The sequence below is a fragment of the Enoplosus armatus genome, chromosome 4 (assembly GCF_043641665.1).
Source record: "Enoplosus armatus isolate fEnoArm2 chromosome 4, fEnoArm2.hap1, whole genome shotgun sequence".
In the NCBI taxonomy this organism is placed as follows: Eukaryota; Metazoa; Chordata; class Actinopteri; order Centrarchiformes; family Enoplosidae; genus Enoplosus; species Enoplosus armatus.
In genome coordinates, this window is record NC_092183.1 from 8,341,783 (window position 1) to 8,354,279 (window position 12,497).

Sequence of the window (12,497 nt, forward strand, 5' to 3'; positions counted from 1 at the left end):
TATGTTATAACTTTGCAGATTCAGATTAATAATACAAAATATAATATAATCATCAAATAAATGATGTTATACTATTATATGTTAAAATATGCTAGCCAGCAGTATATAAAGTAATTGAAATTAGCTCCACTTTTACCAGCTGCAACATTAAAGGGATGAACACATTAATGCATCAATAATCATAATCCATACTTCTGAAATGGGTCAATCTATACAATGAGTACCTTTACTTTTGGTACTTTAAGTAGATTTTGATAGTACTTTAACTTAAGTAAAATTTTGAAAGCAGGAGTATTTTAAAGAGTTAAGTTAAAAGACCTGCGTACTTCTTCCTCCACTGAATATTAAAAAGAAAAGAAATATTTAAGTCCTCTTACAGAAAATACAGATATTTCTATCGTTCATGCTAATCTTATGTCTGCTTGTGCCTCCTCTGACTGGCAGGGAGAAGATGTCGTGTACAGTGCAGAGGAAGAATGGCTGCAGGAGATAAATATGAATTAGCAGATAGTGTTCCTGCAGCAGTCGTTCAGACACTGACGGCCGGAGGTGACAGAGAGGACATTGCATTGCGCTCACTGGACGTTCATGTACAACTCCACAACCTTCAGAGAAAACAACACACAGGCAGTGAAGCCAGATGGACGAGAAACAAGAGTTTATTTGTCACACCTTTATAAACGGGGCACAGGCTGAGCTCACGGCCTTCAGGCAAAATATGTTCCTCAGCATCAGTCTACACACACACGCACACACACACACACACACACACACACACACACAATCTTAACTCACACACAGGACACACATCTTCACTGGCAGAATGCAACAACTCAAAGTTAAAACAGACACAGTATGTGCTCCTCGTTATTGATCTATTTTTACCATCCCAACAAAGTGGCAACAAAGCATCCTGCAGGTCACGATGCATTTTAATACAAGCACAGGCCATCGGCTATAAAGCGGTAAAAATAGGCCCACAGCGTTTGGCGGATATGAGTAATGGCTGCATGCTCTCACATGCACCCTGCACTGCACCAACCCTCTCATTATGTCAAAGGCTCTCCATTCACAGTTAGCCACTGGCAATAAGTGCATTTTCAGCTCAGCCAGCACATATAAAAATGCTGGGAGAGGATATTTTGACTTGCCATTGAGGATCAGAGAGCAAATTAACAAGAGCAAAAGTTGGATTTTAACAAAAGTAAAGTCAGAAGGACAAATGGGACTTTTATGGACGGATAACTGGTGATAATCAGAGGAAATGTCATGAAATACACACACTCACGCACCCAAACACACACACTCACAAAACACGTAATAAAAAACAATATCCATGTTCAAATTTAAACATCACCAACAACCTAAATGTCTTTACAAAACATCTTGTAGCACACACGTTCATACCCTGACAAAATATCCAAAAAGTTTAGCATTGCATTTTATAAATTAGATACACTGAGTAGTAATTTAAATTACGCATTTATATTATATATGTTAAGACTGTTAAACCACAGTGAGGGGCTCAAAGTGGGCAAACGGATAGTTTCAGAGAGAAAAAAACACCTCTGACAAACAACCCTCCAGGCAGACAAACTTTACAAAGCACCAAACTGAGGATAAATGTACAGCCAGAGTTGCCACTAACACGTGATATCCATGTTCAACATCTGAAGGTCTCACTGTCGTTCAGAGGAGAAACAGTAGGCGGCGCTGCAGCCCAGCTCTGCTCCGGCGAGACGTCACTGGTCTTTGTCGTGCATCTGCTGCTGCATCTTATTCAGCATCTCCTGCATCCTCTTCAGCTGCAGACAGAGAGGAACGTTTGGCTCAATGGTCTGGAGAGTTCACAGTGTTTCACAGCATTTAGAGCATGTGATGCTAAGAGTAGCCTTTGAATCGAATGCAAGTGTGTGTTAATCTTTGAATAGATTAAAAATCACACAGAGTGGTTTAAAGGCAATAATCACTGCTGTGGATTTAAATATACGGCAGATATTACAAATAGAGTAATATACTTCTAAATGGAGTAACTACTTGATATCAGTGTAAAATAGACACAACTGTGTTTGATTTATGGTCGTTGTTCAGGTTAAAGACTCGGTGCAGATTGTAGTATGAAACCGACAGGATGACGATGATGATGTATATTTCTTGCACTAATTTGATTATACACTTTTTATGTCATTTTACATGTATTTGCAATGCCAGGCTGTATATCAGCAGCTGGTATTGCAACGTTTTGTAGTTTGGGCCACAATGTACCAGCTCTGTATATGTATTTATGTGTATTTCAGTGCCAACAATATGTGAATTATATTAGTGTTTTTAAGATATACTTATTTATGCATATGTTTCTTCTCTCCTTTTCTCATCTTGTACTTATGTTTACGTTTTAATGTTATATTCTGCTTTTGTTTTATCTGTTGTGTTTTTTTACATTTATTAAATAATGTTTCTATTGTTTTTGCCTCATAACCAAGTAAAATTAATAAAGTATTAATCATTAATGCTCGTGTATGTATTTAAGATAGCAAGGCACCTCTTAAAAGAAGAAGAAGAAGATTTTCTTACACACTATAAAGTTATCCTACTCTCTTAAAAATTAGTAAATTGAAGTGACACTGAATAGTTTGTACTTGTTGAAGTACTTAAGTACAGTACTTTAGTAAAATTACTTGGCTACATTCCACTGCTGGTTACTAGCTGGACCATTATTTCATTATATGAAATATTCTCTCAGTGGTGAACGAGTTTCTTGCAATCATTTCACAGTTGTTTGATACCTCCTCATCTTTCATTTTTATTAGTTTCTCAGTCTCCACATCCGGGGTGGACAGCGGCAGGATGGGGATGGGACTCTCCATACGGTTGTCCTGAGCAAGTTTACTGAGGAGAAGAAGAAGAAGAAGAAGAAGTAAAGAAGAAGAAGAAAAGGAGGAAGAGAGGTGAAGCATGCAAACTGTACTGACATCTGTAAACATCAGAATTTATCTGCGACGTTCACAAAACACTCCACACACCTGGTCATCTCCTGTATGCACTGCGCTCGGTAGTTTTCGTAGTGGACGTCGCAGGTCACGTCTTTGAGGTCGTGCATGTGCGAACGAATCAGCATGTTCCTCAATTTCACAAAGTCACAGTGCGACTGGTTCTCCACTGGAGCAAAGAAATATGTAAAATGAATGAACACTCCGAGTCATGACGTTCAAACTGTGTCTGAGTGGCATTCAGGCTGATGGCAGCTGCACAGATAGATAACATATGAACGAACCTTCAACGATCCCCCAGGGGTACAGCCTCCCTCTCACTCTCTGCCCTCGAGCCTCCACCACTGTGTTGCTGCCGATCACAGCGAACGGGGTGCACTCCTGCACACAGAGATAGAGGGTGGGTCGTTTTTTTGACCCCTATCCACCCAGAGACAGCCGACTGAGCATGCTGAGCCCTGATACACATTCACAGAATTATACAGGTTCACTAAAGGCCTCTGAACAGCTCAAGAGAAGCGTAACTGTAACGGTTGAGACGCAAAAAACGGTTTGTTGTTTATTTTTCTTGCACAGATTTCCCACCTGATCAGTCGATTCATGTCATGAGACGAAAACTTTGAGCGGCTTGTACACTTAAAAGGTCAAAAGGTCCACTTACTACCTACTGAGGAAGACCACGGAAAAAGCTAGTAAGTAGACCTTGAGTTAAGATTATTTTAAGATCACTTAAAACGGTTAAAACCAAAATTACGACTGGTATATTTTTCTACTCTGGTGCAGTGGCACTGTCATGTCTTCAATAACCAAGTTTCAATGCAAAGCAGCGAGTAATAATGTCATTAGTTACAACTGCGTTTGACAAGTCAGCCATGCAGATAGTTTTAGTTGCTCAGGTTTTGGGATATCTGATTTCTGCCACCACTCAAAATACTTTGGGGGTGAATTAAACTTTGCTTGCGGCCAGCCAACAAAATAAATAAATGAAAAAGGATTCACTTATGTCCACTACAAATCTAATATGAAAAATCCATCATAATTTAATTATTATTGTATTTAATTTAATACAAACTCAGTATCTCTAACATCCTGGCTACCCCGAGTGAGAGATATGTTTTCCTGTAAATCCCAGAGAAGTGAAATGACCCCAAACTGTGGCCAAAGGTAGAGTCACTTCCACTTGCAGTGAATCAGTTAATTCACTGGACTCTGCAACAGGGACCTGACTCACCTTCAGCTCTTTGTCAAGCTGTTTAAACTCTTCATCCTCATCGGAGTCACATTCGGGGAACTGGTACACTTTGATCCCAAACTTGTCTATTTCCTCTCGTATCTAGACACACACACACACACACACACACACACACACACACACACAGATAAAATCAGAATCATGGTTACAGTGAACAATCTGCAAACAGTGAAACATGTTGAATTCACCGTGGAGGGACTCACTCTGTCTTTGAGCTTTTTGATCTCGTTGGGCGTGAGGCAGTCGGCCTTCGCGATGAGTGGAATTATGTTCACCTTCTCATGCAGAGCCTTCATGAACTCAACATCCACCGGACGCAGCCTGAGGGTAAAAATACAGACGTTTTGAGAGCAAAGTAAATCCGAATCAAAACAGTTTTAATTGACGAAAATGGAAAATAGAAAATGTGTCGTTTCAATAGTTTGTGTGCGTGTGTGTGTGCGTGTGTTATTACCCGTGGCCAAATGGAGGGATGAAGTAAAGGCAGCAGTGGACTCGGTTGTCCTGGATGTTCTTTCTGTTCAGTCCACTCTCATCCCTGAAGTATTGCTCAAACTGCTGATCGATGTAGTCTGTGATCGGCTTCCAGCTAGGACACACACACACACACACACACACATTAGCAGCTCCTCCAGGCCCTGTGAAATCAAGCCAGCAGGCTGAATCAGGCACACGTCAGACAAGCAGATCTTCCAGCTCACCACTCGTTGTTGTTGACGGCGTCTCCGAACCCCGGCGTGTCTACGATGGTCAGCTTGAGCTTCACTCCTTTCTCCTCGATGTCTACAGTGTGTTTGATGATCTCCACCGTTTGGTTAATACGCTCTGCAAAGCATCGACACAGGGAAGGAGAAGGCGACGGGGAGAAGATGAGGTGAAAGAGTTGCAAAATAAGCCCTGATGGAGTCATTCAGGGTTTTGATTGTTTTATTACAAAAGCAGCTTTACTAATGCCTTTGACATTAAGGCTCTTGAACACTTCACAATACAGTACACAAACATGTGACTAGTTATAAGGAATGAATCAGGAACGACCTGGTAATTAATGAATTGTTAATGAGTAGTTAACGACGGAGCTCTGAGGTTCAGAGGAATAAGAAATATCAGGCTTTTGGCTGTGCAGACAACACTTATTAGTGGGATCAATTCTTTTCAACTGGACTTCTTCACTGCAGCTGCATCACAAATGTAAGATGGATGGTGGTCTGGTTTACATAAATACCTGACCTCAGAGCAGTGCATTCATTATGACTAATGCAGAGAGATAGTAAATAGCATGAAGACTCACCCTCAGCGTTCAGTAACTTCCTGTCTTTGTAGAGGTCTGTGAGGAACAGGCTGTTGACCAGGGTGGATTTACCCATACCAGACTCTCCTGCAGCACACAGACAGACAAAAGGTCACGATGTATGTGAACCTAATCTGAATTAAATCCAAATAAACTAAGATACCAGTTTATTAGGTACACCTAGCTAAAACGAATGCAGTCTAATGCAACAGTCCTGAAATAAATCATTCGTGAGGGTTATAATGCTCAGTTTTTTGTTGAAAATTACTCAGATTGAATTTAAGTAAGTAGGATTAATTGCAGGACTGTGGTTTCAGACTGCATTAGTATCAGCTAGGTGTACCTGAAAGCTTTTCTGTCATGTGTGCATCTTGAACTGCAAACTGACCTGCCACCATCAGCGTAAAATCGAAGCCTTTCTTCACGGACTTCCTGTGGACCTGGTTGGGCAGAGTTGCAAAACCCACATACTGTTTCTCCTGGGACAGAAAAAGAGGACACGAAGAAGAAGAAGAAGAAGAAGAAGAAGAAGAAGAAGAAGAAGAAGAAGAAGAAGAAGAAGGTGTAAAGTATTAATTCATGCTTTGTGAAAGAAAGTATCAGTAACATAAGGTTGTGACTAATGATTGTTTTTATCTGACAGTTATTGTGGAGCTGAAACAACCAGTCCATTAATCGAGCGGTCGGTTGACAGAAAAATAATTGGCAGCTATTTTGATAATCAATTCATTGAATTAAAAATGCTAAATATTCTTTAGTTACAGCTTCTTATTTGTGAAGATTTGTTGCTTTTCTTTATATCATTTGATAGTTAATTGAATATCTTTGGGTTTTGGACTGTTGATCAGACAGAACAGGACATCTCAGGATCAGCTTGGGCTTCAGGAGATTTTACATTTTTCGCTATTTATATTTTCTGACATTTATAGGCCAGTTTTAGGACAGGTTGTCTATTACTAGGAAAGATAATTGTCAGGTTAATTGATAATGAAAATAATTGCAATCCTAAATCATCGTCTTGATTAATCAATTGATTGAAAGTAAAGAAGAGTGAAAATGCCTGTCTCAATGTCATAGAATATTTCTACACTGTGGGATTACTACTTTTACTACAGTAAAAGATCTGAGTACTTTTTCCACCACTGAAAAAGACAAACAAAAGTAACACATCCTCACATTTGAGAAAGACACCAAATAAGTGTAAGAGTGCTGGGAGGGTTTCTAATGTGAAAACAAAATGCATCTGGCAGCGTTCGATGCAATAAAACGACCACAACAGACAGACGGCGTCTATAACGCAGAAGATCTACAACTGCATGGAAAAACACGTGCACGGCATTCCTCTCTGACCAGCTGAGAATAACCAGCGTCTCAGACTTTCCACTAAACCTCTCGCAGAGACACACAAAGAGGACCAGAGGATACCAGTCTCTCACTGTGTCACACAGAGACTCTCAGTCCGGCAGGTTTTCTCTGCTGCATCTGGCAGAGCGTCATCTCTACCCTACAGTACGTGCTGACATGTGTGGATATAAATACACACTCGAGGCCCGTGTGAGAGCATTCACACACACAGACAGAAGCTACATTCAACAGACCTGAAAAGCTCTTTTTTCACTCTGCAAACACACGAGCCAAACACGCAGTCAGCGTCCTTATATGCTGTCATAACTTGTCATAGGCATTTCCGACAGCCCCCTCGGGTGAGGATCGCTTTTACAAAAACACACACATTTGCACAAAAACACCACAGGCGGTGCAAACAGTGCCTGGCAGACCACACTTGCCAGAGAGCCAGAGGCGTAAGTATGAAGAAAGCTGTAGATAAATCATTGAGTAATCATAAAAACACATCTCATCTCAGCAGTAAATCTGACAGTTTGCAGAGCCATCTCAAGAGAAAACACCTCCACAGAAAAGCAGAGACATCACCACAAGATGCAGGCAGTGGGTCTGCGGGTGTTAAGGCTTCTTTGTTTATGCATTTATAAAGTTATCCTGAACTCTGTGTCTTTATTCTGATATTTCCCCCCACTTTTTTTGTCTATTTTACACCCATTTTGTCCCCAGAAATCCGACGTTTTACCTTCTGCCTGGCTGTTCTCACTCGTGGGCATAGCAGCCGTTCCACCAGTTTTTCTTGCAGCATGATGGCATCCATCCTAAACCGCTCCAATACTGACGGACTGAAATAGCGACGGGTCTCAGAAAGTTGAAAAACAGCCCAGCAGGGAACAGGGGAAAAGCAAGTTTGAAGCCTCGAGACCTTGATGAACTCGCCTCTCGCTCTCCGTCTCTAACACACCTCTTTCCTGATTGTGCTCTTTAAATATGCGCCTTTTGTTCCTCCTACTTTCCTTCTCTTGATTCCCTTTCTTTTCTTTCTTTTCTTTCCTTCTTTCTTTCTTTCTTTCCTCTGCCCTGCAGCGCTCTGACTCTCCCTGTTCAGACAGGTACGTAGGAATTCTCACTGAGACGGAGAGAGAGGGAGTAAGAGAGAGAGGTGGCAATTTGAGGGAGGAAACAAGGGAGGGATGGAAGAAGCGAAGGTCTAAAAGGAACTCATTCATTCAGCCTGTATTCCCTCCCACAGCTCCGACAGTTGAAAAATAAAACTCAACTGCACAGAGAGAAATGACCACCAGCTCGCAAAGAAAGACAGAAAGAAAGTCTGGATGCTTTGTTGGCTTCAGTGTTAAAAGATGTGAAACAGAACAAGAACTTGTTTGAACTTGACGGTGACAAAAGGTGCAGTGAAACAAACAACTGATAAAGACACAAACACTGCAAGTACAGACGTGCGGAGTGAGATTATCAGATTATTGAGTAATTTGTCAATCTGTGTGCTTTCTGTGTGTGTGTGGTGAGCAGAGGCGGCTCACCATCGTCTAGACCAGAAATTCACAGTGAGTGCCTTACAGGCGAGTGGTAGAAGAAGTAGTCAGATCCTTTTCTAAAGTAAAAGTACCAATAAAACAATGTAAAAATACTGCATTCAAACTTAAATCAAAGTGAAGAAGTATCGACAGCAAAATGTACTTAAAGAATCAAATTAAAAGTACTCTTTCTGCAAAAGAATGGACCCTGACTGATATATTATAAAATATAATTCATGAGCAGCATTTAACAGTTGTAGCTGGTCGAGGTGAAAGTTGTTTTCACAACTTTATATAAAGTTAGGAAGTTTAATCCGTTCCTAATCGAGGGATCTGGCTCCTCCAGAGGGTCACAAGATAAATCTGAGGGGTCATGAGACGATTAATGGATCTGTGTTAATTTTTTGTACTTTTCTCTCATCTGTGCTTTTTTTGTGGAATATTGGATCATTTTACCTCTTTGGGACTCAAATTCAATGAAACCATCTTTTTTTATAGATGGTCACAACCCAAAGAGGTTGGGAATGACTGGTTTAATCGTTAACAATGCACTGTATTTTGTACTGTAAATGTTTTTTGGAAAATCTTAATCTGAAGAAAATACAGCACAAAATAGAAAGACTCAACTAAAGTATAAGTACCTCTAAATTGTACTCAAGTATAGTAAACTACATTTTATGTTACGTCTTTTAATGTACCAAGACGGAAGAAATAAACATTAAAATCACCACATTAAAAATCCCGTTAAATATGCAGTTATGTTGCAGCTCACAGTTGCTGGTAGTCATAGAAACATAAGACGCAGGTGAGTTTTCCAGGTACACAGAAGACAGAAACACCAACTTTTTTTCTGTTGCTGACTATACGAGTCCTCTCTACTTGTGATACTATTACTACTAGTACTACTGCTACTTTTAGCATTTACCAATTAACCTATAAAAACTATGTGTGGATACAGTAGCTGCTGTACAGCAAAAATTATACCGGTTCATCTTAAAGAAAGACAGACAAGTCACCACTTACTCCCTTTTTTGCTGCAAGTTAGACAAGAAGATCAGTTTCGGTTTGGTTAGCTTAGCACAAAGAGTGGAAACGGGGGGAAACAGCTAGCCTGGCTCTGTTTGTGGGTAACAAAATCAACCTACCAGCACGTCTAAAGCTCACTAACATGTTAATTTACACAATTGCACAGAGAAAACAAACAAGATATAACGTGTTAATTAGTGAGCTTTAGAGGTGCTGTAAGGAGGATTTTTCAAACTTTAGGACAGAGCCAGGCTACCTGTTTCCTCCCATTATCAATCTTTATGCTAAGCTAAGCTAACCAGCCTCTGGCTGTAGCTTTATAATTACAACATGAGACTGGTATCAATCCTCTCATCTAACTCTCTGCAAGACAGCAAATAAATATATTTCCCAAAATGTCAGGCGATTCCTTTAACATTGATGTTTGTCCACATTTATCACATGATGGACGTCAATCAGTCGTATGGTTAGTTGTATGGGTGGACATGGAGGGGCGTCATGGTTTAAAAATGTTTGGGAAGCGCTGGTCTAGACTGTAATGAAAAGGATGTAAAGGAGATCAGCCACCATGTCGTCTGCTCTGGTTACCTCAGAAGTGTGTGTGTGTGTGTGGGTGTGTGTGTGCGTAGAGGTGAACGAGGTACATTTCATGGCAGAGGTTGCAGTCGATTGCTTCCAGATGTGTCAGTGGTGTGTGTGTGTGTGTGTGTGTGTGTGTGTGTGTGTGTGTGTGTGTGTGTGTGCACACGGGTGTGTCCGGCTCATACATGATGTGGGCAGCAGAGCTCAAATGCTCTTTGAAATAAAAGACCTTTTTTTTCTCCTTTCTTTCCCAAAGCAGGCACACCCCGCGGCGATGCCACGTACGGGATGTTACCGTCCCACTCCGCACCACAGGAGGGAGACAGAGGACTCGACTCACATTAAAAAGAGTCCACTGACGCAGTTCAAAGGGAAGAAACAATCCTGGTTTGCTCAGATATGGTGGTGCTGATGCAAACATTAGAGATGCTAGATGAGGAGTTTACGTCATAGTAGAAAGACATTAGAAAGTGTGCAAGTGTGTGTGGAGGGGAGGGAAAGTCAAACTGAATAGAAGAAAGGAACAGATGTCTTGAAGTAGTATTACAATGGCCCCCCCGGCTAAACCCCCCACCTTCAGTCTTTCTCAATGGCCAGCTGTCCCTTTCTCCCATATACACACATACGACCAGACAGACAAACTACACATAATCTTTGCCAGTCACGCTTCTTTTGTTACTTGCAAATTCGATATCATGTTCAATTTTCTCACGACAAAGTGAAGCCGAAAGTCTTGTATAATCTTTTTTTATTCACCCCCTCACTCCAGACACTTAATGTCACGTCTTGTTGCTGCTTTTACTTCTCATGTAAATGCTTGTTATCTTCGAAAGGCATCCATTTCTAGGTTAAGACTTGTCAAAACACACTGTCAAACTCATGAAATATCATTATACGCAGAAGTTGTCCACCTCAGTCTATCAGAACATCTGGATAAAAAAGGCTGAAAACTTACAAGAAATCATCATAGTTGCTGTTATTGTAGCTACACAGGCTCACTAAGTTGTCAAAGTTGCGACTCGGCGTCGCCTCTCTGGCCTCCTCCAGCTGATCAAACACAGGGAGAGAGGGAAGGTAGAGCGAGCGGCAGGTGGACGTCAAGGAGAAACCATGAGTCAGGACTAATGACGGGAAGCAGCAGGCTGTGAGTCTTCAAACTCACTTGTTTCTCTCTGGATTTCATGATCGTGGATCTCTATATTTCGTGGTTTGTTCACTTTGTGTGCATGTTTTCAGACATTGTCTTGTGTGTCCCGTCTGTAACGCACTTTGAAACTACTGTTGCAAGTAACGGTTATTTACTAGAGCCCAAGATGACGTACTCTGATTGCTTGTTTTGTCTGAGCAACTGTCTAAAAGCCCAAAATGTTTAATTTTCAATTATGTTTTAATATAAAACAGAGAAAAAGCTAAAAAATATTCACAATTTAGGAGCTCAAACCAGACAATATTTGGCATTTTTGCTCAACCAGTCACTTAAATCTATCCCTAACCCTTCTGTCAAACAACTAAACAATTCATTAATTAGTCATTTCAGCACTGAATGCACTTTGTATTTATTGCTTTGATTACTTTCTTACTTGTACTGCACTTTTGTTCTACTTTTAATCAAACCTCTATACAAGTCTGCACCAACTGCCAACCTGTTTAAAAGTGTTCAGGATCCTCATGTGGACAAAATATGGTCTTCGACTTTCTCACTGTCAGAATATTATTTCAGTGTATAGATGCACTCTGTCTGTTGGTTTGTCAGTCAGTCAGTATGTCGGACGGTCCTGCAGTGGCAGAGATCCAGAGATCAGCCACTCAATCAGCAGGCAGCGCTCAGCTTCTTCCTCTCAGTCAAACAAAGTAGTGACCTTAAAGGAAACGAGTCTCAAAAGGACCCAGCAGTCAACGCCGCTGCCAGGGCACACACACACACACACACACACACACACACACACACACACACACACACACACAAATACAAAACTTAATCCAAATGAGTCTGGTCCAACAGTGTACCCATCATTCCCTGCTGCCAAGCACTTTCAAGAGGCTACAGCGATGAGACACCACAACACAGACACACAGAGGCCTTTTTAAAATCATAACTGACCATGAAAAGACTGAAAATCACACCAACACACTCGCTTGTCATTAAACTGTCAAAACTACAGGATCACTTCAGATTGGTCCAGTGGCTAATGTGTTTGTACAAGATAATGTACGAGGAGTATCCTTGGTGGCGTGTCCTTGTGTGCAGGCACCAGGTATCATTCCATGACTAAAAACCTTGAAAACACTACAAAAGCAGCTCTTTCAAAGACTATGTTGATTTAAAAGTTATTCACTGCATCATCAGTATGAAAAGGTCAATGTGGTGTCATCTACCAGCCAAACCTTCTCCATTATAGTATTATAGTATATAGTATCTGCTCTGACCAGTGTGGACTCGCAATAATCTTTAAATTCAGTCGTCACAGTGACACCGTGGTAAT

At 40.9% G+C, this 12,497-nt stretch overlaps 1 protein-coding gene across 1 annotated transcript; it reads right to left on the minus strand.

The window, feature by feature from the left end:
- Nucleotides 1-641: 641 nt before the first annotated feature.
- septin5a (septin 5a) lies at nt 642-7,817 on the minus strand. Its single transcript, XM_070903551.1, has 11 exons — nt 7,617-7,817; nt 5,919-6,009; nt 5,531-5,617; nt 4,944-5,067; nt 4,697-4,831; nt 4,446-4,563; nt 4,222-4,323; nt 3,275-3,371; nt 3,024-3,159; nt 2,787-2,889; nt 642-1,805 (listed from the first exon to the last, which is right to left on the minus strand). Exons 1-11 carry the CDS (start codon nt 7,689-7,691, stop codon nt 1,743-1,745), a joined length of 1,131 nt encoding a protein of 376 aa, XP_070759652.1. The 5' UTR covers nt 7,692-7,817; the 3' UTR covers nt 642-1,742.
- Between the last annotated feature and the right edge of the window lie 4,680 nt (nt 7,818-12,497).